Here is a 26507-nt window from a genome sequence, read left to right on the forward strand (position 1 = left end):
AAAGACAATCATGATGATGAGTAACAATCCTCACCGTTATCAATAGAGATGTCGTTGCCGCTGTGCGCAGCTTTGAGCCAGCTTGTCATTTCCTTCAAAGCTGCAATCTGGCTACGAATCACAATGTCTGGCTTTGTAATGTCCACTTCCACGTCAGGGTTTGACACCTGATTGGCCAGTCCGTTGCCAATGACAACTGACTCGTACCTGTGTAGAGTAATATTGAATATTAGTCATTATGTTGAAATATCTTAAGTAGCTGTTACCGAAAATAGCCGTCAGATTGATCGATAAAAAAATCGTTAGTTGCAGCCTTCATCTTCTAATATGTTAACGTTTAGATTCTGTTTGTGTGGTGTACATATCTTACCTGCTTTTCGCTGTTCCATTCCAGCACTCATCCCCAGGTGCAATCGTCTCACCTGCACACACTGTCTCTGGCAATGTGGACCAGAACTTCTTTGCATGCTTTAGCTTCTTCTTCACATCATTTGTCTGCATAGAGGACACAGAAAATAAACAAAAGTCAGACACAGCTACTCAAAACAAAGCAGCAGTAGTCTGGTTGTGCTCTGGGTTTTCTTAGTCCTTACCAGTCGATCTAAACTGGTCCCTGCAGCAGTGGTGGGTCTTGCGTCTGGACTGTAAGGGCGGAAGCGGCCGGTGAAGCCCGTTTCTTTGACAGAACGTGTGGAACGGAAGGCCATGCTTGGTTTCGGCTGGCCGCATCCTTGGAAAACCTGACAGAAAAGTGGAGGTTAGTGGAACTGAATCGCTTCAACGTTTTTTTGAGAGAAGGAAACTCTGTAAAATGATACTGACTTTCTGTGTCACTTGCATGCTGTTCTCCTGCATGTTCATGATGGCCTCTGAAATCTTCACGTCGATGGGGTCCATGACGGACTCAAAATTAAAGGGACCCTCGAGCCTCTCAGCTAGGCTGAGCATGGCATCTGAAAACCAGAACATAGGAACATTTAAGAAAAGGTAGCACAAGAAATTGATTCCTTGCAAAGTAATGACTTCATCAGTCAAGCTTGATGTTACAATAACCTGCCACTAGGGGGAAGCACATGCCTGAAAACAGGGATATGATAACCATTGAAACTGAGCCCTCAGATCATGGCAGAGTAAAGCTGCTATAGAAACCAGACACCTCCACACACCGTAGCAGTGTCGGCAGCCAGGGACACACGTTATGATGGTATAGAAGACCGGAAACATCTTTTGTCACATGAGTGTGTCATTGGGAATAAATATAAAACATAGTGAGCAGAACAGTGGATACCTGCACTACCCTGAATGTAATGAAACTGATCTGGGTCTGTGTTTACACAACACAGGAGCTGCATTCATCCTGTAGGTCACAACATGTACAACCAGTACAACCCCGCCTTTACTTATACGAGATAAAGAATGAGGAATGTGTTCGTACATGATTTTTTACAATAAACACCTTGTTTCTTTGTCAAACATGCTCTTGCTCTCCTGAAGCTAAATAAACCTACTGAATACACTTGAAAAAATACACTATTTCTATCAGCTAAGCACCTCAGCTCCATCATGCCCCCATCATGTCACACTGGTTTCCATGCCCACAGGGGTAGAGGGAGATGGATGTTAAGATATGGCTGGAGTAGATTAGATCAAAATGTAATTACTTTTCAGTAAAATATGAAGCACTGCAGGGGCAACTTGTAAAAGAACAGGGAGTTGTATAAATACACACGGTTTCCAGATCAAACACTTCAAGCTACTACCACAGGTCATGTGAGTTTAATAATGGCTGCAGAAGGTGTCCTTGTTCACATGATGGAAGCTCACCAAGGAAGTTGTTCCACTCCGTGTCCAAATCAGCCTGGTTGGCCAAACACCCACGCAGCACATTCAGACAGTAATTCTGGCAGGGTTTCAGGGCCACTTGGCCCGAGCAGTAGGGACAGTACAACATCTTCATGGCCGCTCGCACACAGCTGGGAGACGCACTGACCTGGAGGAGGCAGGGGGCAGTGAGCAGCTGTTATCATTGCACTACAGCGAAAACACTCTGCTAACACCGTCATAGACATACTTCAACGGTGAAAAAGCATGACCATTAATTTTATAAGCAAAGTCTACAAAGTAGTATAATCTAATCACCAATGAATTACTCACTACAGTGGAAAAACATGTCATACCAGAGGAGTCAAAGGAGTCAGAGTGGTTTATGTTATCAGAGACTGTAATGGTATCACAGCCAGTTTTTCCAAGAAACATATGAAGTAAGACACAGGAGGGAGGGATGGACAGGGCTTTCAGTGTCTGGACTGACTACCTTTTTTAGAAAAAGACAAAAGCTTCACGGTTGCCTCTAACTTACCGTGGAAACTTTGTTGACCACCTCTGGCATGAGAGCCAGGCCACGCACAAAGGTGCGTGCAGCCACGAAGGCCCTTGTCAGCTGGATGCGGAGCTTGCGAGGCACATCACCGAAGGGCTGCAGCTGCTCTGTGTGCCGGCTGATGCACTCCATGTAGGCGTCGCTGAATTCGTACTGCACGTTGACCAGCCGGAACATCCTCTCCAGGAGGTCGGCCCAGAACTCCGATAACATGGAGTCCAGGTTGACGGCAGTGCTGCCGGACACGTAGTATCGAGTCAGGGCCGCGAAGAAGTCCTTGAACAGCTCTGCGTTCTGCACGTACATCAACCCGTATGTTCGCACAAACATGTTGTGAAGCGAGACCTCTGCATTTTTCAAAAGCTGACGGAAAAACTCTGCGGAGACAAGAAAGAGGAGGGGGATTAGTGCGATGACTACGTGTTGAGTCTGCCAAAGAAGCAGAACAAACAATCTTACAATGTTCACATTTCATGTCTGTCTACAGGGAGAGATATATTTTAAAGATACCACGCAGGAAATTCAATTTGTATGATGGATAACAATGTTTGGAACATCTACACACAGCTGATTATATCCATCTTGGACTCAGGAACTTCTCCTCATGATTTCAATTGTTTGTGCACAGCAAGTTCACACTTTGAGTATCCAATTACAAAACATTTGGCAACACACAAGCACACTGTAAATATACAGACTCCAGCATGACCGCAGTGTATGTAAATAATGAAAATATTGCTGCTGATGGACAAAATGAACATTTCAAAAGTGCAACAATACTGACGCATGTCTGTACTATAATTCATCTAAAGGTCTTGATGCACCTTTGCTTTCTGTGCAGCTGCCACCATTTGAAATCAGATTGCTGGTTAATTCCACTCCACCTGTGCACCATATCCTAACATTTCAGATTCTCGACAGAAACAGCTTAAGCATAAAATCTTGGATGAAAGGCAAAGGAATGTGTTATGGTTATGGGAAGAAGGACGGTTGGAAAAGAGGGGATGAGAGGAGTGAAGCAGGAGGGGTGAGAGGTGGAGCCGGAGCATCTCTGTCAGGCTGTAGACTTGCCATTCAGGAGAGACGTCTCTCCACATCAAGCCGCTTCAAACTGACCACCATCAATGGCATTTTTCTGTTGTCACATTCCATTCGCTTTCCTTTCTCCCGACTTCTCTTGGACTGTCCTTCAGAGGCATTTTCAATAGGATTACTGAATAATGCGACCCCCCTCCACCTCCTCCCTTTCCGTATACGGACCTGTACCCCCCATCCAGCCCTGCATCTCCCTCCCTCCGCTGCTTTCACTTCATCAGTTCCTTCAGAGAGCTCTCTTCACTAGAGACAGGGAACAATGACCTACTTCATCCTGAGGAATGTCCATCACCCCCATCGCCGCTTCCCCCCACCCCCAATAATCCAGGCCCCCCCCTCCCACAGACACCCCCCTGCCCTCACCCCCCAACTTTCTTAATCTGAACAAAATGAGAATTCCTCTGAGTCTCTGAAAAATGCTACACCTTCAGTCTCGCGTGCATGCAAGCATACACTTACCCTCTTCTCTCTTTTTTTGTCTCCCCCTCGCTGCCCCGCACTCACAAAACTTCTGTCCTGCTGCAGTTTCTCTGGGTGCCCTCTACTTGGCTTTGAAATGTAAAGTTCCCATGCTCTCACAGAGGGAGTCACTAAACGCTCCCTGCCACCAACACACACACACACACACACACACACACACAGTCCCCAAGTAGCGCTGTCACTTCCACTTCAGACTGACACACTAAAAAGAAAAAATCTCGTAGGGGAGGGGTGAGGGCGGCTTGGGGCGGGTTATGTTGAGGGCTTTTTTAACTCCAAATCCCCACTGTGTCGCCAAGGATACCGGAAACACTGCAGCCCCTCCATTTACCTCCCCGCCATCATTGTAACCCCCCCTTCCCTACCACACACACACACACACACACACACGCGGGAGAGGGCACCAAGTTCCACGCTCCATTGACAGAGATTAAAACAAAAGGTCCACCCCCACCCCTGGAATGTCATAGTAGCCACAAGTTTAAAGTCAGTGAAAGGAGATGGAGGAGGTGAAGAGGAGGAGGAGGAAGAGGAGGAGGAAGAGGCATGAAGCAGGAGCCTAAACTTCTCTATTTCCTTTCTACATTCTATTAGAGTGGTAATGCCTATATGCTAAACAGATAAGCTCAGTAATGAGTTTGGACAAACCCACTGGTTAAAAAGAGAGCGGCCTACGCAGGGTGTGTGTGAGCGGCGGCAGCAGGATAGTGGGGGGTGGAGGCTCTTTGGCCCAGGCCGAGGGGTCTGAAGTATGAGCAGCATTACTCAGGCATCTTGCATTGTCATTAAAAACAGTTTATGACACGCAGCCGTCTGCCAACAGGCCGAGGAGCTGAGCACTCCCTCAGGATTTTTCCATTAAAAAATGCTGCTGTCGCTCAGCCAATGGTCTGACAGAATCTAGGTGAAAGGTTACACGGGAGAGAGTGTGAGCTGTAGCGAAATGTGAGGAAGAGGGACAACTTCTGCCTCTGAGAGTGTCCGTCTTTTCCTTCCTCCCTCCCCTCACCCTGCTGTCATCATTTCCACATGTTGCAGTGAAGGCCCTAAATTATGGGCGATGAGTTTAGGCCCGATCCATCACGGGAACAGAGGAGCTGACCGATCTCCTCCCACTCCTCCCTCCTACTTCCTCCTCCAAGGAGCTTCCCCCCTCTCCCCCCCACCCCCCACCCGTGTCCCTATAAACTCTGCTCCTCCCAATCCCAGCCCAGGCAGTAATTGCATCCTATTTGTGCCAATTAGTCCCTGCGCTTCTCCCTTTTCTTATGGGATGGGATTCTGTCCCTCCTGCTGTTGGACTTCAGGGGCTTCGGATGGATGTCTCTTGTTGTGTATGTGTGTGTGTGTGTCTGGAGACAAGGGGCCTTAATCCAAGTGCTTAAAGCCCAGACATAGGCTTGCTCTGCAGGATGGGGTCAGTGCAACAGGACAGGCAGGCTGAGGCCAGGACAAACACACAGAGAGGAGACACAGAGAGGGGAGAACTATTTCTGGCCCTGGTCTTAATTGGCCATGACTCCCTGCTCCAGGCGCATGATGAGAGCCTGCCTAATCACATACACCACTTCCTGAGTTTGTTAGTGTGCGAGTGTATGTTGTTGCGTCTGTTTTCATGTACTGTTGCAGCTGTGTTTATGGACATATGCGCCCCGTTTCTCTTGAGCAGTTAGCTGAAGTCATCAGCGTGGGCAGTCATTCTCAATAACGGTAAATACGACCATAAGCACTTCCTGTGGCATTTTCAATGACGGGAAGTGTCTCCTTCTATGTGTCTCCATGTGACAACAGGAAATAATGGTGCAGCAACCTGAGCCTGTCACCGTATCCAGTGAGAGAGACGCTCTAATGGCTCAGGTGGAGGAGAGCACAGCAGGCCTTTGTAAAGAGATCCCACATCTAACAGTTCAGAGACAGCAGCAACTTGCCTACAGTGATGAGGAGGGGGCACAGAAGGGGAGGAAGGTAAATGAAGTGCAGTCAGCTCGACGGCTGCCCCCTCTTGGTCAAACAGAAGACCCTACAGTACTGGAGGAAACTGTCTTGCTTGTGGTTGTGGTATCACTTCCTCAAAATCAATGATGCAGAAATTATTTCAAGTAATGACATTTTTGTCAGGTGTGATACAGGAAGTTACCCATAAATAAATAGAATAATTAGCAACTTTAGCCTCGGTACACCGAAACGCAAAGTAACCATGAAGATTTTCTCTCTTTCTTATTCCGACAACTACTGCTTATAGTAATTGTAGTTTGATGCTTCATTCATAACGTTGATATTAAAATTCTGAATCAAAATGTGAATGCTGCACAGCTTTATTTTTTGTCTATTCATTGTTTAAATCTGCTACTATAGTACATTACTTGACAAGTAAAAACATTATTTTATGTATCAGCATTCACTTAGCGCTCCATTTGAACTGATGGATCACTTTAATCAAATTGAGAACTTTGTCTGAGGGTTTTGTTTTCATTTAATCTCATGTAAGGTGAAGAGGTCATAATAAACCACTGAAGGAATTCAAACCTTCAATCGAAAACCTTGAAATGTAAAGAAAAAGAAAAGCCAGTTGGCAGAACTCTACTTTAAATCAGCCCAGCAAGTTTTTAAAATGTAGAGTTGCAATGATTTTTCAATTAATCAAATCAACAGAAAGTAGGTGAAAAGTCATTTTCTCAGCAGAATTCACTGGTTTCTACCTTGAAATATGAACCGTTTCTGGTTTTCTTTGCCCTCTAGGAAATCACTCTGGAAACTTATAGAGGCCACTTTTCTCAATTTGTTGTCATGTTTTAGACCAGACCATTAAAAGTGAACATACATTAGCAAACAATGTCACAGAAAGCACCATCTGATTTGTATAACAAGGCAGCAAAGACACAGGGAGATATATGCAGTGAAACATGATCAACAGCAAGACATAGCAGAGAGAGATGAAATGAGAAAGAGGGGTCTGAGAGGCAAACAGAGGGGTTTTTGGGAGAGCGATGCATGAGATGGGGACAAAGGGCAGCGAGAGAGGAGAAAACGAGGGGCGGGACGGCTCGAGCAGCCACTGCATTCCGACACGTCACATTCCTGTTCACATCTGGCTGCAATACACATGCTCGCCATTACTGACTATCCCTCACTCCCCTTCACAGACACATAAGACCTGAAGGTCTCTGACCTGCGTATGCACAGGCACGCACGCACAAATCCATGTACATAACAAGCGAAATTCAAATGCAGTTGGAAAACTTTACAAACCACTTTCTCTCTTTTTTCATCATTCTGTCAGATAAATCGCGTCTGCTCCTCTCTATCTTATCTCATCAAGCGTGTTTCCTGCAGAGCTGCAGCGGTGGCACTGTCGGGTGGCTGAAGGTATTCAAAGCTGCCCCAATTCCTTGGTGACTCAGCACCGATGCACGTTCCCATGCGCTCCCAGGGAAACTTGATCCCAATATTTACAGGCATACACACATGTGCTCACACACAGAGGAACAGGAAGTACAGAGAAGACTAAATCTGAAGATGTGTGTGGTCCGTCTGGAAGCGTGCACGTCTCTCTGGAGGGAAGGAAGCGGGTGGTGGGGGAACGATGAGGCAGGGAGCTGAGACGATGAGAGACAGGTGGACGGGCCAACGGACACAGACTGACTGTCTCCGCTCCGGGCAGTGCACTGGCAGGTGGGAGCGTCCGTCAAAAATCATGCAACACAAGCGCTGTTGTAGGGACACTAGCCAGCGGCACAGTGTAGCCTGAAAAGTGGCTGCTGTGCATGTGTGTGTTAGTTTGTGTTGGGTGTGTTTGCTTACTGTCAAAGTGGTCGTGCCTCTGTTTGAAGGTGGATTGTAGGTTGGTGCTAAGCCTGGAGACGGGAGCTTTGATCTCCGTGTGGCTCTGCTGGCTCAGCTTCTCCTCCATCTCCACTGTGCAGCACGAGAAACCCTGCGGACAGACTTTCAACGGGGCTCCTGCAAGAGACGAGGAGAATACACTGTCACCACACGACCATCAAAAGTCACATCAATACAAAATACTTTCAGTGATGTTAGAATTAATAAAAAACAAACAAAAACAAGAACACTAGGTGTCTAAAAGTGATATAATTTAAATCATATACTTCAAGACCCAATCTGTGCACCTATAGAGTGGCTTTGTTAACGTCTGATGGGTTACACATTGAAGATAAACACTATTTCACGCTTTTGTCTGGATGAAACCTTTCAAATATCAAGTAATAACTTCACCCCTCACCAAATCAAATGCACCTTTGCTGTGAAAACCCCCTTAACTGCACTTAAGTGGATTAATTGCAACACTCAGCTCAGAGCAGTCTTTAGCCGGCCACTTTATAGAGCCTTGCTCTTATCCTGGCACTTCCCCGTCCTGATTGATAGTTCAGTGCTGTAGCTTTCCCCAAGTGCTGTGTCCTTCTACAACACAGACTTTTAAGAGGAGAGGATTAGCTCTTCACCCACTTTGACTCCAGCCATGTGCACATTGATGCAGATAAATCTAAAAAGGCTTTTTTGCCATCACTATGGCTTTGTATCCAGCTCGATGTGTGCCCCCTCTTGGTCGAACGGACAATTCTACAATTGCTCAGGATTTGTCAGTTTTAGTACTGGAGCAAACTGTCTTGACAATTATGGATCTGGTATCACTTCCCAAACATCCTTCCGATACTTGCAATTTTTCTCAGCTGTTATTCAATGGTACAGGAACACATCCATAAATAAATATGAAGTTAATAAATACTTCAGCACCTGTAGTGTCAGTAGACCAAATTCAAAGCAGCCACGAAAATGTCAAGAAAGGCAATATCTTGCAATAAAGAAAGTGAGAAAAATTCCTGGATCCATTCTTTTAACTGGATCCGCACCAAACGTTGAGTCTATTCTGGGCCGGGACCCATCCTACATCCAGGGTTTGTGAAAATCGGTTCAGTATTTGTTGTGTAATTCCGCTGACAAACCAACAAACACACAAACATAACCTCCTCGGCGGAGATGAATATTGCAAAATTTCCAAACTAGGCATCTTTCATTCAAAACGAAAGAGGTAAATAGTGTGGGATCAGGGGAGTTCCTGTCTTCATCGTTATACAACCACCATTGCTGATGAAAATCTATCTGATGCGACTCAGGGACAGGTTCACTGAAGAGGTGGTGGATTAAAATCTTATTCATTTTATGTTTAGTCACATTCACCGATTTCCTTCCTCATCCTTGGACTCTCTCCCAGAAGTTAAAGTGATAAGTGAACAGATGAATCACAGTTAGTTTAAATAACATCATGGACAAAGAAAAAACGGAAGTCTTAGCCTAGTGACAAATGAAAATGGAGACAAAGGGCAGTGAGAGGAGAAAATGAGGGGTGGAACGGATCCATTTTTTTAAAAATGCAAGAAAAGCGACAGGAAAATTAAGCTTTGTTCATCTGTTGTACAACTCAGAACCTTTTCACAAATGAATATGTATGATTTCCATGTAGCCTAGAGCATCTGTCTGTCACGTGATCCATTGTTGAACGGAGATGCTCTCTTTTTTAATGCTTTCTCTGTAAACACTTTAAGAACAGCACAAATCCACTTGCTGGAAACAGTGAAAAGCTGCTTGCTTAAGTGGCCCTTGCATGCCAGACGGGAGAGATGTGAAGTGTTTTTCTGTTTTGCAACTTCAATGCAGTTGGCAAGCTGAAATTGCTCGTGTAGAGTGACAACCTTCAACTGTTAAAACATTTTCAAACAGATCTGCATTAACGTGGAGGCCAATAACCTAAACACAACCTTCTCTGAGCTTTTACTCCAGTTTCTAATCAAAACCTTTATTCAAAACCTAAATCCTGTCTTTGATAAAACAGCAAGTTCCAACTTTGTCAAAAGTGAGTTTAACATCCAATTAAAAGGAGGGTCAGGGGAGGACGAATGCAAAGTCGCAGCTGCAATAATGTTTTGTTTTAAACGTGGCTGGTGGAATTTAGGAGAACACAGGGATCCTTTCACTGCATCCAGGCACCAACGGCCTGTTTAGTTTTCCCCACCAGCTCGTGCTCACTGTGCATGCACAGGTTACTGCTACTTACAGAGCTGCCATGTTGTACTGGAGCTTTAACGTTACCTGTAAAGTTTTCCAGCATTTATTGAAAGACTCATCAAACATCCAAGACTTATTTAGCCTTGAGAGGGCATAACTTCAGTTTCACATGGTTATTTGTGATAAAAGAAACCTAAACGTGTCAGTACTAGATTCAAAGCTGCTGACTCAAAATTGTCAACTAAAGAGGTAGCTGGGTCTTGTAACAGTGAATTTCTTCCCTGCTTATTCTTTAATTTTATCGTCTTCATTTTCAACTGAACTGTTTTGAATTTGTATTTTAAGACATAAAAGTTTTCACGGTTTAAAAACCCATGCAACTTCCTGCAAATGATGACAAAAGAGAGGAAAATTATGTCTGAAGCATGTGAAGCACCCAACTACAAGCTACTACAATAATGCTATTTATTGGTGAATGAACAGGTAAAGAATTGGTTAAGATTAGAGCTGCTGCTAACAATTATTTTCAATATCGATTAATCTGCTGGTTATTCTGATGATTCATTTTTAAATGGATAAAAATAACTTTGAACAATGCTCATCACAATTTTGAGGAGCCCAAAGTGACATCTACGAAGTGCTTCTTTTGTTCAACCATCAGTCCAAAGACTGTTCGACTTTATGGCTTGAAATATGACTGAAACAATTGAGTCATTATCAATGTAGGTGGCAACTAATTTTCTTTCAATCAACTAATCAATTAGTCGACTAATTGTTACAGCTCTAGTAAAGATGAATGCCTTTTCTCACTTTTATTCCTGCTCTCTTTAGCATGAACAAACTTTCTATTCTGTTACTTAATATACTGAAGTGAACACTGGTTTTTCTTTTCTGGTTGTTAAAGTTCGTCCGGTTTTATCGTTGACTGTGGAATTTGTCTGCTACCTTCACTGCTGGTCGCCATGTTTTATGTGTCACTATAACAGCCGGAGCCAAGTAGATTTGTTTCTCTGTGACATCTTTAGCTTGTTTTCATTCCATGTGTGCATGTAATATAAATGCCCATCAAGCTGTATTAGAAAAACAGGTAACTTTGGTGACTTCTGTTATTCTGCACATGCATACCTTTATACAGATTGTAAATCAGACTTCATTCTAGCCTGGACTTTTAAGGTAATCACATTTGCAAACAACACAGACCATCTCAGACCATCAAACTGAGCAGCAAAACATGTTTAGAGAATTTCCCTGCATTTCTGAAATAGAAACTGAAATGTTAAGAAATCAAACTGCAGGGTCACAAGTGACTCATAGCAGGACAATCATCTAAACCGGGCATCAGAGGGAGGGATGCACCCTGGCGCCATAAACTGGACCCCTCTGTCTGGGATCAAGTCCAAATAAGCTTCAAGTCACTCCTTCTCTCACAGTCCTCTCCCCAAACTCATCTCTCTCCCTGCAGTCCTCACCCATTCCACCCGACCCCCTCCAATATGAATACGAACACGAACACGCACACACACACACACTTGGCAGCCCCTACCTAAACATATTCACACATCACATCACTGCTCAACACATGGCTCTTTGTACCAGCGTGATTGGAGGTACAGGGAGCAGCACACATACACTTACAGACACAGTTACACACACACAGACAGAACTTTTAGGTGAAACAGTCCTCCAGTCTCTCCTCCAGCAGGGCCCCCTGCTTGCCCACAGCACAAGCGCACAATCAAAAGGCCTATATCCACGTGGAAAATAGCCCTAGTTACCAAAGTACACAAATAAAAGTGAGATGGTCAATATTTCACAGGAATGTCTGCACAAATGTCACATTGTTAGCTCAAAGGATTAAGTCTCTGAAAACTGAAGATTCTTAGCTAATGCATACTTTGTGAAAACATTTTGGCAGCCAATTCCTCAAACCGCTGGGAGAGAAAACGGCACGGCTGGAACACAAGAGAGCGAACGGGTAACAAGAGTTAGATCCTATAAAAATCAACATCATGCCGGACTTTGCGTGACATGTTTCAGCCTCGCTATTTCACAATAAGTTTGGTCAGTGGATGCATCAGTCATTCCTCTACCATCACTGACATGAATAGTCTTTGTGTGATGGGTGAACTGGCTCTCAGCTGCCTTATGGAGCTCCTTTAAGGGGCCTCTCACTCCTACAGCTTCCCAAGTACTTTAAGATGTAATAAGACACAGAGTCAGAATATTTTTCAAGTGGAGCTCAGAAGAGGAAAACTGCCATTTATGGTGAGGGCAGCATCTTGTAAACAAACATGTGACTCTGTGTCATGTTATTCATCAGCTCTCCACTGCTTCTGTGCCTTTCCTTTGTGGGGGGACCACCGTCCCCTTTAAATGGCTCATAAAATAAGTCACTTCCCTTTGACATTGTCCTGCCTCTCAAACTCTGTTCTCGGAGGAAGGATGGTGGGGGAGGTGAAAACGCCTCATAGACAAAAACCAGATTAGACACCTCACCGCCCCCTCTGCCTGCCATCATGTGCCCCTGAACCAGACGGACCTCAGGGTGCCCCCCACCTCCGCCTCGACCGCCACCACCCTGCAGGCTTAACCAGCGAGGTCAGGGGTTAACAGCCACTCCTCTGAGAGAGGTCCTGTCCTCTGACCCCGCCCCCCCCCGTCCGCCAGCCAGCACATCCACCACACACAGTAACTCGCCCCCCAAACACTCCAATAATAACACCACCAACACAAAAAAACCCCGTACATACAAGCAATCAAGGGCCGTAAAAGTCGCACACACATGCAAAAGATATAAATAGAAGGCCGTAACGCTCATATACCCCAATCTCAAGTCATAAAAGGATTATTTCTGTACCCTTCTTAAGTCTGGACATCACTAAAACTGCTAAGCGAGCTGCGAAGGAGCCCATGGGGTACGATGTGTCACAAACTATTCACCGATGTCTGCCACTAATTGGAGCCTCGAGGTCTGCGACTGAACCAAACCTCTGAGCTTTCACACAGACGTCAACATTTGTAAATAATTAAATGATAAACTGTATGCCACTCATAGTCTATGTACATACTAATTCAGTCCCAGTGGAATGCAGGTAATTTGAGATGTTGAATAGTGGGGCAATTTAACTTCAAAACATGAAAATGTGTGAACATGCTCCAAGTCGGCCTCACTGAGCTTCAGAAGTCCAGCACATAAAATTTAGCACCTAACATATTCAAAAGTGTCAAGTATGCACAACAACACTTATGAATACAAAGGTGGACTATTAATTGGCATATTACCCTCCGTGCTGTAACATGTAAAGGAGAGGGCTGCCAGTCTACTGAGCATTACTCACACAGACTGTTGTAAATTTGCACGCCCTGCAGCCATAACATTCTCCTCTTGCTCCTCACCTCTGTCTAGGCTGTAATTATCCTGGGGGGGTTACAGGATTGGAGCCATTTGTTGGATAACTTTCTGTTCGCCCCATCCTGTCATGCACTGTTGACTTATGGTCTTTTGAGAAGTCCATGACGTTACTTAAGATGTGAAGGTTTGGTCGTCATAAAGACGCCTTATGAGTAAAATTCTAAGCAGAATAATAAAAAAAATAGTAAAGGGGACATGAGGTGAAGCCACATGTGAAGGCCGTGATTAAAAGGCTTCATATTTCATTTCCAAAATGATAGCAATTTAGCTAAGTTATTCCCGTCTTAAATTCCTTCCTGTTAGAGCACGCTGTCAAATCACCCCTTTCTTTCATCTGTAAGGACTCTACAGTTGTGGTCTTTATGTGGATAAAAAAAAAAAAAAAAAATTCCTTTACTCATTCAAAAATGCCATTTATCCTTTTTGGAAAAGCTTTTCCAATTAGTGTCTCAGTCAGTAATTCAACGTATCAAACAATTCTGATCATTTGGACCTCAATAAAGAAAAAAATAAATAAATCTGCAGTTTGAAAGCAAAAGTCTCAAAGTGCTTTGCTTTTATCAGCTTTCAGTAATAACTTTGGAAAGGAACTAATTTTGTTCCAAAGTTGGTGGATGTCATTTTGAAATTAAACCCACACATCTATTCAAACTGATGGAATAAATGTGTTCAAGGCTCCATAATTGTGCAGGGTTAAGCAGGGGAATCTCACGAATGAGATCAGTCTTTTGTGCTTCAAAACAAAATATGCCAAAGTCAAATTATGAAGCGTGGAACATGCAGTATCTGAGCCCTCAGCGTCCTGTTTCATACCACAAAGTTTTCATAGTGCAGTCAAGAAAAGTGCTCTGGTACAAGATGATATTTCCCCCCCATATTACAAGAAATCCTTTAACTAGGCGAGCAGACTAAGAGCTAAGTCTTATTTACAACCTGGAGGAGTAGCTGCAGGGGGAGGGAAGCTTACAAACATCCACACATTCACGTCAGGCTGCTGCTCAGTACAACCGCAGACTCTTGCTCAAGGGCATCATGCCAGCAGTAGTTGAAGGAGGAAAAGTGTGTCTTGTTCACGTCCCCTTTCCTGATTTTCCTAGCTCTTCAGCTACAGCTCTTCAGTTCTTTCAGTTACGTCTGAGACAACCTGACCATTACTTTACTGCCATCAGTGTATTAAATAGTGGTACTAAAGGTCAAAGGTTTCAAAAATTTCATTGGGAAATGAAACATTAAATAACAATGTTCCTCTTGGTCAAGAAGATCATTGAAAGCTATATTTACTTGTGTGTAATTTCACAATGAAAAGTGGGCTAAAGACCTGTGTTGAAACTGTGTTAAGGAGAGAGAAACCAGTGAAACATTCTCATCCAGAAAGAACTAAACTGAACTTTAAAATAAGTGAAACACACATCCATGTATTACATCTATCTTACACACTTATACGCCATGTACATGGGTGTACCCTGAGCTATGGCAGAATTACCGCGGATGGAGAGAATGTTCAACATTCTGCTGTAAGCGGAAACCATTATTAGAGACTCGCCTGTTCATATGGAGATAATCAGGGCAGGGCGATACTTCCACCTACTCTGTTTCTACACTTTAGCCTCTTACTAAAATAGAGTCATGACAAGTTTATAGCAGTTTTGGCCAAACCAATAATGCTTTTCAGCTCTCAGATCATTAGGAATGTCGAAGAGAGCCTGAAATGTGCTGGCACGGGACTTCTGAATCTGACTGAAGTGTTTTAACGACATGGTGGGCAGCAATGCCAAACTTTGTCCTTTTCTTTGCTTGAATGTGTCACACTTGACTGCTGTCTCCAGACATATGTGAGGGGCTGACAGTATAAATGTTGTTATAATGAATGTTAAAAGGGGTTTATAGACTGATGTGAGCATTTCTTTTCAGTATCTTTAAGCATTTATGTTGGCTAAGCTTCAGGAGACCCCAGTGTTTGGACAAATAGCTATCTGTCTCCTTCAGATACACCAGGTGCTGCATTCACCTGAACATCCGCAGGATATTCCACAACTCATTCAACAGATCTGCGGCCCCTCACAGGGAGTGGAAAGCAATTTTTACCTCCAGCTAGCCCATGACTCAGACATTACACTAATCCCATTACTCCCTATAGCCTGTAAAGGATGTTACTGAAGTGGGCAAAGGCTTTAAACATTTAAAGTTAAGTAGTAAAATTATTTTACAGGAATCGCAATGAGAACATCTGCATGTTTGCCTCAATAAAAAATTAAGAGTGCGCCTTAGTTTGTTTTAGTGCTGTTAACTGGATTCATCAGTCATAGATGAGGTATTTGTATTTTCCTGTTTCTGAAATGGTTGTGCTATACTCTTGTTTGCTTCTGCATCAACAAAGTTTTCCCTATGAGCATCACCATACTGATCTAATGCAGTCAAACAGCTGATCAGCAAATGGGCTTATGATTTAATACATATATAGATTGTAGTGTATATAGTGACTAGTTACTGGTTCTGTTCATACTGTGCTACTAGCTGCATTCACTCGTACACTTGTACATTCATTAATCTCTACAGTGTATATCTACATGTACTACTGTACTATGTCTCAGTGATTAGATGCTAAACTAACTAATAATCACAGAGGTGAGACAGGAAATGCATCCAAATCTGCCTCAAACTCTAGCATTTATCATGTCGCTTTGTCACTTGGCATGTAGTCAGCTGACCAGCAAGTAGCCATCACTCACATGATGAGTCACTAATGTTGATTTGCCCCACGATTCAGCATCAACCAGAGCTGTTAGAGGTTAATGTGAAAGCACATCAGTACACTCATAAATAATCGGATCTACCACTGGGAGGAAGCCTCTCAGCAGTGGTGAGCTCAGGAAACACTAGCGCTGCTTGTGACATGAGAGATTTACTCTACTAAGAACAATGCTCACCATCCATTTATGAGGCAGGAAGTTTTGGTTTAGCCGAGCACTCTCTTGAGTGAGTATTCTCAGCTCCGCAGCGAGCCACAGGGCTTTGGATAATGTCTGTGTAAAATGGCGTTTCCTTAAATAAATCAGGAATTAGAATCTATTCCACTACACAGCTGTCAAAACAATAAACTGCCAAAATTTGCTTGTCACATGGCATGACTACGATGAGAAAGAAAGGCATGTCTGCTGCAGCACAGCACGAGGCAGAGCAGAACTCATTACAATCTCCACGTCTCATCTACTGATTTTTACACAGAAGTGTTTCTCTGCCACAGAACTCTAAACACAGACCATTTCTCATCCAGACTGAGAAATTGTCAGATTAAAATGTTTATCTCTGCTGAATCTTCCACATTTTGTCCAACATGCGAGTTATTTCCAAGAAGGCACACAAACAAAGCTCACACTGGGATCCATACATCTGAGCCCTCTGCCACCAGAGTCCATTTCTGATTACTAAACCAGTCGGGGCCTCTGGCCAATTAAAACTCTCCATTTGTGAACATTCCAAAACGCTGTCATCCATGAACATTTACCCAGAAGCCCCTGGGGAGATTCCACAACATTGCCCTGGCCTCTCGCTCTGTCTGTTTCCCTCTCCCGTCCCGGCGCTGCATCTCCGGCTTTGTCTCCCCACACAAAAGCTCCCTGCCTACACCACTTCCCAGGTCACTGCTTTGTCAGGGTTTCAACTCCCTCCTGCACCTCCCCGAGTACATTTAACAAGTCAGAAACCAAATTCCAACCACTGGGGCTCTTCTCAGAAGTTCACCTGCAGCACGGTTTATATGAAGTCTCTCATGGTCAAAAAAGAAATCTGCAGGATGACTGCGTTTGATTCTTTGACCTTTGCATTCAAAACAGTGTGAGTGTGAATTTAGCTGTTGATGAATCTGGGCAAGGCAGAAAAAGGCCATTACTCCTCACTACAGCTGTAAGTAAATACTACTTTCATTGTTGATTTTAGCTGTCAATTTCTTTTACGATAAAAAGATAACTTCCCAAAGCTCAAGAATTCCTCATCAAATGTCTTATTTTGTCAACAACTCAAAGAAATTCAGTTTACCGTCATAGAGGAGTAAAGAAGAGAAACCAAAATCATAGACTTTTGACTTTTTGACAATTACTTAAACCGATTAATCAATTGTCAAAATAGTTGACAATTAATTTAATAGTTGACAACTAATAGATTATTCGACTAATCGTTATAGCTGTGCATCACGCCACTTAGGGAAAAAAAGGAAAAAACACTATTGTGTAGAGAATATTTTGTGAAAACATGTCAGAGTTGAAGGGTGTGTGAAAACAAAACATTAGATGGGACACCAAAGAGGGGTGAAGTGGAAAGGGTACAAGGACTCAGAGGTCACTAATCTATACAAGTTAATCTGCTTTCCATGTTAATTAGTCAGGCCTTAAGCAATCTTACCACAGCAGCACATGGTTGTCTTACTTGACAGTAAACATTTGGACCAAAATGAGCACTGAGGTCTGCCAGAGGTCAAGAAATAAAACAATCAAAGCAGTGAAGAAATTAGATCATAAAAACGTATGGTTAAACCTAAACACTTGAGCCAGTTCCGTGTCTAGCTATGAGAAAGCCTGAGGCCATGATTCATGTTAACACAGTTATGAGGAGTTCTTACTTCAAACAGAAGTGGTTTGTTTCAGGATGACACTGGATTTGGGCCACTTTCTCAGCGAGCTCCACACAAACTTTCTGCAACTTGTTTGACTTCCTATCTGGTAAATACAGCAACCACTGGTGATTGGCCTGACTGCCTCTCAGACATGTGCAAGCTCAACCACTCAGCTACGTGGTTTTAACATAACCCATAACTAGTATTGTATGTTCTACAAATTCATACATACAGCAAAAACAAGACAAAACATTTACATGTAAGTCAAGAAACTTTCCTTCACACTTAGTCTGCAGCTATCTATTCATTATTTATCAAAAATGCTCATTACAATTTTCCATAGCCCAAAGACTCTTCGTCTACTGTGATAAATGCCAAAGAAAAGAAGAAAAACCTTACATTTATGAAGCTAAAAGCAAATGTTTGACATTTTTGCTTGAAAAATGACTTAAACGATTAATTGATTATCAAATACACAGATGTGGTAATAATCTATGTGTAGCTGTTAAAATTGGACCATTTACTAGGCATTTGACAGGTGGACAAAAAAGAAAGTTAAACTGCAACCTGGTTCCATCACTGAGCCGTGAATCTTTTCCAAACAACACCATCATCTGTCAGAGGGAGTTGGAGGCAATGATTCACGTTAACAACTGATCTAATCTTTCACCCCTTCCACATCTTTCTTTCAGCTTATGAGCCTTTTGATGGGCCGCACAGTTGCACTGTTTGATCTGGTGTTTTTACTACAGATTCCACCTTGGCGCTTTTGCCGGGTCCGTGTGTGTGTGTGTGTGAGCGAGGAGATGTGAGTGAGTGAAAGAGAGAGGGAGACTGTGTTATGTTTAAGATTTGCAGAGACAGGCAGAGGTTTTGCAGACAAACGGAGAGGACAAGTTACAGCACAGCATGATTATCACAAGGGAAGAGAAGAAGGAGGAGAAAAAAAAGTGGAACAAAAGACCTTCCTGGCTTGTCCCTCTACACCAGCCCTCCGTCTTTCCACTGACTCAGGGCACACAAATGAAAACAGACTTTAAAGGAGAAGATGAAAAACACTCTTTACTTTAGGCCAAGTGCTTTACCATGGGACCCTGCGCAAACACTGTTGTGCTGTCAGAGAAATGGACTACTGTTGAGCTTACAAATAGGCTCCTCTTTAAGATGTGCTTCACACACTGCTCGAGAGCCACGCACCACACTGTCGACTTGAAAACAGCCTTTGTGGCCTGGTCATATGCATTTGCGTGTGCATGATTCACATAACAAATGATGACACCCCTCCCTCCATTTCCACATAAAAAGAATTCAAAAAATCCAACTTAGTTGAAACTTACATTAGCTTTTAAAATACTTGGACACACAAACAATACATTTCATCGTTGCCAGTAAAAGCTAGCAAACCCCTCCTAAGGACAGGGAACTCTTTGACAATGTTTATAACAGACATCCAAAAGCAGCTGAAGTCCACCAGATGTTGAGGCAGGACGGGGCCCAGCGAAGCCCCCCAGGCAGAATGAGGTCAGGTACAAGATCAGGTTTCTGGAAGCTCAAAGCTACAAAAGGGCAACAAAGATTCTGATATACCTGTTGGGTCTTACGAAACTGGACACCAGCGGAGGCGGTGGGAAGAGAACCACTCATTGCCGACTGTCAAAGGGACTAGAAAGTCTAAACCTAACGGTACAATGGTTTAATGGGCCTCAGTCATGGATGGCTCAGTCCTTTCCTGATGATATGTACTGAACATGTCAATAAATCAAAGCTACTTGCCATTCCAACGATGTACAATATTTCCACCCCTGGTGAGTTGACTCACATTCCCTCATGGCGACTAATTTTTCTGCCAGCAAAAACCACCCTCAAAACACACTGACCAAATGATTTGCAGCTTTGGAGCCATCATTTAACCAAGTATTTGATCCTTTGATGTGTGCAATTTCTTTTCCTCCCTCGCTTATCGGCCCTCAGCCAGTAGAATTTCTGCCATTGTTTTCTTCATGTTTTAAATTTGAGGTTTGATGACCTGCTTTTAACACATGGCATCGACTCGTCAAATTCACAGGGCTGTGTGAAGCAGCCAAAGACCTGCCTATTGCTTTTTTGTTTGACAGAAGAAAGGACTTTGGAGAAGCAAAAGGAGAGAAACCAGGGGTTTTGATCTCAAACAATATAATTTATAGGAAAATAAATCCAAGGGCGAGCCGAGCAGCACACAGAGGGATTAGGTAAATATTAGGAAACCTATTAAGCTAACTGCAGTTTGGAAAAGTGAGCTAAGTGTGAGTGACTGCCTCGTCAGTGGGAGTCTTGATGTAGGCCTTGGGAGTAATTAGCAGGGATTACAGCTCATCTGGCCTGCACCCAGCACTGGGGTTTCAGCCCAAACACCCAGGCAAGTCCCTGGCTTCGCTCCCTAACCGCTATCCCTAACCACACGGGCCTCTGGTGATTCACACAAATCCTAACGATGATCACGACTATCAACACAGACATCAAACTCATTGCGGCTTCATAGGAAATCAATTAACCTTGGTTGAGTTACACCTACATCATAACTGCGCTCCCCCCACTGGCAGCACCACGGTGAGATGACCTCAGCGAGTGAGCAGAGTAGAAGAGTGGGTTCACGCTCCACCCCTGTAGTTTGGGATCAGAGCCCGCAGGCCTTCGCCACACTCCTAACAGCTGGCTGAGTGACACCAGCGTCGAAGTGATCAACACAAAGGAGACGCACAGAGGCTCAAATATCAGAGGAACAAAAAAATCACACCACCAAGCACCGACTGCACAAAAGCAGCCAGAGGAGCTGGACGATGGAGACGGGGTGAGCTGGCAGATGAGTAATATATATTGGTAATGGTTAGTATAGAAAGTCTCATGGCTTTCAGTCAGCTAATTAAAACAAGCAAAAAAAGACAGGGATTAGCTGTGATAAAAACAACTCACTGTCTACTTGACATGGATGCATTCATACTAGTCTAAAATGCTAAACTAAACACAGACAACAAATTTTGTGATTCGGTTTAATAAATGTTCAATATCTTAATGCTCTGTGCATCATTTCATCTAATTCCCACTAGTTCTGGTGTACTTAAATACTCTTGTGTACTTGGTGTCAGAGGTGAAAAAGGGTTGGTGCCTCCTAACTTTTGGACTTGATAAAAAACCCATGAAGAGATGTGTGTTAACAAGACAGGTGAAAGCCCTTGTGCACAGAGAAAATGGCAAAGGTTTAAAAGACATTACAGGTAGATGACAGGTAGGGCTGAGTGGAGCAGGGCACCAAAATACCAGTAAACCACTTTTGACAGTGAAAAAAAAAAAGAGGAAAAGAAAAAAACACCCAGGGATGAAGACGGAAAGATTAGGAATGAAACAAAACCTCCCTCCCAAAGGAGCTGCTTAAGAGCGAGCAGGGAGAGCAGAAAATGAACTGATATGTCAGTCGGGACAGGCGGGGGGAAAAGGCGACTTTAACTGTGTGCAAACAGGACGTGTTAACAACGAGTTTCAGGGGCTGCTCCCCTCATCTCAAAGTGCAGAAAACCACAAAGCCAGATCGGGATTTCTCACAGTTTGCATCAGACAAGGACCCACACAGATCCATCAAATAATAGTCATGTTTAACTGTGTCCACTCATGGTAAAATAAAAAGTACTGTGAGCCCCTGTGTTAAAACCCTTTATTTGGTTTGACAGACGCGTGTGCTCACAGAGGAGCAGGCTCTGTGTACATGCCTGTATGACTGAGCGAAGATGAGTCAGAGTGCATGCATGCTCCCAGTTACCTCCCCAGATTCCCTAAGCCTGTGTCACACACACACACACACACACACACACACACACACAGTCAGTCTCTGGCTCCTGCCTGACCCACCAGTCTCCTGGATATTCAGTTGGACTGGTAAAAAACCCTTTCCTGTCAGTCAAATCCCCCCTCTCTCTCTGTACGCCTCAGTCAGTCCCTCCTGTGCTCTCTTTGTTGCCGTGTGTTCCCAGCTCCAGGGCTCCCTATGTGCGGGTCTTGGTGGTCCGGTCTGGAATGTGGTGAGGAGGGGGGAGGCAGGCCAGCCTAAAAGGGGGTGCTCAATTGTTCCCACACACAGCATCCACCCCCCACTGATCTGTCGCTCACTTGGCTATTTGGGGGGGCAAAGCAAAGGATGCAGAGAGATGGAATTACGGACACTCAGTCGACACACTGCTATTGAATTGACGCTACACTTGGAGCATACTAAATGAGTGTAAGGGGGAAACTTAAGCTTCCACAGTCCTACATGTTGAAGAGGAAAGCAAACACCAAATAAGAGGTGTTGAATTACAAAATCATTTCATCGACTGGATTGGATCCATGCAACAAGAAAATTCAGGTAGTTCTGGCACCATTCTTCAACTTCTTCCATTCACAGCCTAAATTTTTTCGTTTGCCGTGATAAGATAATTTGTTTTGGAGCTGACGATAAGGCAGCTGTTGCTGGCAGAGCAGAACAGGACACCACGAGCACCCCTGATCTCAGAGATGCCACGCTGCGACCGCAGGAAGCTGATAAGAGCGGTGAGATACCACAGAGCTGGCAGGCACGTGCAGCCGCCCTCCCTCCCTCCTCTGGCCCCCATCTGGATGCTACAAGTGGAAGACAGGCTCCCCCTGGGTTCACAAGACCTCAGCCTCATGATACCTAAACTCAATTATCCTGAAGGCTCGCCAAACAGTTAGGGCGGGATGTCACATATATAGGGCAGAGAGCAACAGGAACTATCACATTATCACTGCTTTTAACTGCAAGCTAACTGCAACCGAATGCTCACAAAGTATTTATTGATCAGCATCAATCATCACACACATATACTGCCCTTAAAGTTCAAAATATTCTGTTCATTACTGTCGAGGAGCCCTGCCCCTTACATCCTCTTGTAACCTGATGCAGGCAAAACACAAGCGGAGGTCAGCAATGAAGGCTGAGATGCTTGTGTTTTCCCATTTTAGATTCTACTGATATTATTGGCATGTCAAAACACAGAAAAGCTTTCATTTTAATTTCAACACCTGTTGACACAAGAGGCATATAAGGCATGTGAGGAGAAGTGTTTTCAGACTAAGAAGCTACAACAGTCGATCCCATCGCTCAGGAATGTTATCGGAGATTACAGTTCATGACTTGGCCTTAATGCAGGGTGTTTATTTAATCTCGACCCACACACATTTTCTTTGCCATCAACCATTAATATTAATGTTTGTGCAACTTATTCCTCAGGGGACAAAATGATGATGTGCTGAGATGGATTTTTTATTTAGTCCAGATTTCAACATGACTGTGTGAAGCTGTAACAGTATTTATCCAAAACCACTGTATAAAACTAGGCTAGCTCATCTTGTTACCACTGATTCAAGACTGATCCATTTGCTACTACTGTGATGGTTTTAAATGACTTTTCATGCATACCAAGCCTAATCTTAAGTGTAGTTTTGATGCACTGTGAGTAATTACTTATTATTACCATCAGTCAGGCCTGCATGTGTGAATTTACCGTTGTTTGTAACCACACCTATGGGTGGGACTAAGACAGTTTCTAAAATGGCACACCTGAATCTGTTTGATCCTTCTCTGCCTGATGAAAAACCAGTTTGGGCTCAAAACGTTGTTCTTCTTTCATGTACTAATTAAGAGATAACAAGGGAGGACAAAAGGGGCATTTCAAGGCGCTGCATCTGTTGAAAGATGTAGCCCACAGTTGTGATTTTTGGTCTTGGAAGTAAAATAAATGTGTTTCTACATAGTTTTACTGAATTTAATCTGCCATGGAAAAAAGTGTGTGTTGAATGTACACCGTAAAATGAAATACAACAGCTAAATGAAATAGGCTGCCTTTTTTTTTATAAAAAAGAAAAAGAAAAAGAAAAACAACTCTAAAACTTCACATAATCAGCTCTATCTTGTATTTGTTTGACCTTTTGCAATACATAATATGCCCTCAAGAAACATTCTCTTACATAAAATTGCCTGTTGGCAAAGATCAACCTCAACATCTCGACTTCATGTGACTACACAAAGACCCTCTGTTATCTATGAGCAATACCTTAAAAAACACTTTTTCTTGGAAATTCATCACTTTAAGATGGATTTGAGATTCAATATCAGCTACAACAGAAACTTTGTTGCATCTGTAAGTAAGCAGTGTCTTTTAGACTTCTGACCTCCCAGACTGCAAGAGCAGGGAGGAGTGGGGTGTGTAAAACATTGATCAGGGTGAATAATCACAAAATATAAGAAGTAATGCACAAAATATTTTCTACAACCAATTTTTAAAATAGCTGTAGATTAAATTTCATAGCTAAAGGGCGGCACTGAAGTGATTCTTGATGATAAGACTTGCAAAGTGTTTCACATAAAACAAAGAGGGCCGTTGGAGTTTTATGGGTCTGACCTTGAGATGCCAGTAAGACACTTGGCAGGTAGTTTATTAGTTAATTATTAGAGGTGTTAAAATACCGGTCCACAGTTCTGCAGCAGAGCCACTCAAATATTGGTCTTTGAGCTATAAAAACTCCAGCACACTGAGTGTGCCCCAGTTCCCTACTCTTATCTTATCTGCTGAATGTCACAGCAATAACACAACCTGTTATTTCCCAAACCTTAATGATGCAGGGTGAGCAGCCACCAGCTAAGAGGGAAGGAGAACTCACAATGCGAGACTGCAGAATGTCTCATGCTTACAGAGACGCCAATGTGCTGAGGTCATGCACGCTTTGAGTTTCAGTCATAATGCACTGAACTGATTATGAGCAGGAGATGTTCCTCGTGCTGAAGGGAGGGAAAACGACCCTCTTCTCTTTGATCTCTGCTATTGTCCCATACCTGAAGCATGACATCAAGCCTGACTGCCAGAGTAAACCAAAACAGATTTAGCTTGAAGAGCTGAAAAAAGGGTAGCGCAGCGTCCAGCCTTGCGTTGATGAGTAGCCTTTGACATGGCAGATGCCAATCTGGTCAGTGTTAACTGCTCTGCTTTCAGGCTGAGCTTTAAGAGCTGCTTCCATGTTACAACCATGCAACAGCACTTAGCAGATATCTTTAAACATCTATCACACTATCAAATACAAGTGTTAAGGAAAACAAACACCCCCAACTATCAGCAGATCAGTTCTGACAGTAAAACCACCATTTACTCTCAGTATGATTACTGACATTATTTATCCGTCATCATTAGGGCGTCATTTATTTTCCCAGTTAAGTGAGGTATTTTAACCACAGGCCCTAAACAAATCTTCTTCCAGCAGACAAGAAACTTGGAAATGAGGTCTTGAACCACTTCCACGTGAGTGGTTAAAGATTGATACCATGGGATCAACAAGGAATTTACCAACTGAGCCTGCTGTTGCTCTGTATCTCTTAATTCTGTCTATGCAGAGCAATCAGGGTTTCCATTTCAGTTTTACACTAAAACATCTTTATTGAATCTCAAGTCTGGCTTCAGCTGGGCCTGTCGGTAATTTGAATGGTAAAAAACATCTTTATCTCTGTGCCGCCAACAACAACAACACAAGATGTTTGTGGTTATAAAAGGCAAGTTTCGAATCCCGTGTCTCCAATAAGAGTCATATTCCTCCAATCTGATTTATGATGCATGTATCAAAGGAGGCACACAGTTCAAGAACGACTTCTGTGACAACTGGCAACGATACTGTATAATTTCAAAAGTATGTCTTCCCTGTAGCATAACTGCACAGTTATGGTTAAAGTAAAAAAAGCCCATTATTTTGGGAGAAATATTCTGATCACAACCACTAGTATAATGTGGAACAAAATTATTTTACTGCAACCTTTGAATCAGATAACGGCTGTTTCAACTTCTGCAGATGTTAAAAGTGAAACAAACTTTTCCAGTGAACCGCTTCTTTGATTGTTGACTGCTGAAACTAAGATTATGATATACATATGCAAGTAATAACCGCTCTAAACCTTTAGCAACTGCACACCCAGATACATTGAAACAAAGACTGTTACGAAAAGGAAAGAATTAACGGTTCACCCTAAAATAAAACCATCAACTCACCCCCATACCGACGGAAAGTTGGGAGTTTTGTAGTCCACAAAATATTTCTGGAGCTTTACAGCAAAACAGTGTTTCAGCATTCTCCTTATCAACTGAAGTAGATGGGGACTTGTTTTAGAACTTAATAAACAAAAATAACCAAAAAAAATAAACATAAAATGGCTCCAGTCTCCAGAAGCACTGAGTTTCCAAAATTGATCTGCGTAGATGTTACTTACATCCCAGATGCTGGATTGAGCTTGTGCACCCACTTCAGACGGGATGCACGCTAACAATTTCAGTTCAAGAAAGGGTGCAAATAATGTCTTTTTGAATCAATTTGGGCAACAATCAGTTGTGCCCATTCACAGGAGAATGCCGTAACGTTGTTTGGCTACTAAGTTCCCCAAATGTTTTGTGGACTACGAAACTTTTCCCAACTTTCCATCGGCATGAGGGCGAGTAGATAAC

The 26507-nt window shown here is 43.3% G+C and overlaps 1 protein-coding gene across 1 annotated transcript in view; it reads right to left on the reverse strand.

Moving 5' to 3' along the window:
* gpc4 (glypican 4) overlaps positions 1–26507 on the reverse strand; it is a 32687-nt gene that overhangs the window by 3201 nt on the left and 2979 nt on the right. The window contains exons 2-8 of the mRNA XM_084352263.1: positions 7757–7915; positions 2360–2757; positions 1825–1990; positions 823–953; positions 594–740; positions 371–495; positions 35–207 (exon numbers count right to left, since the gene is read on the reverse strand). Of these exons, the coding sequence (XP_084208389.1) occupies positions 35–207; positions 371–495; positions 594–740; positions 823–953; positions 1825–1990; positions 2360–2757; positions 7757–7915 (1299 nt within the window). The remainder of the gene's footprint in view (positions 1–34; positions 208–370; positions 496–593; positions 741–822; positions 954–1824; positions 1991–2359; positions 2758–7756; positions 7916–26507) is intronic.

Source organism: Pagrus pagrus (genome assembly GCF_965226575.1).
Source record: "Pagrus pagrus genome assembly, chromosome: 5".
NCBI classification, from domain to species: domain Eukaryota; kingdom Metazoa; phylum Chordata; class Actinopteri; order Spariformes; family Sparidae; genus Pagrus; species Pagrus pagrus.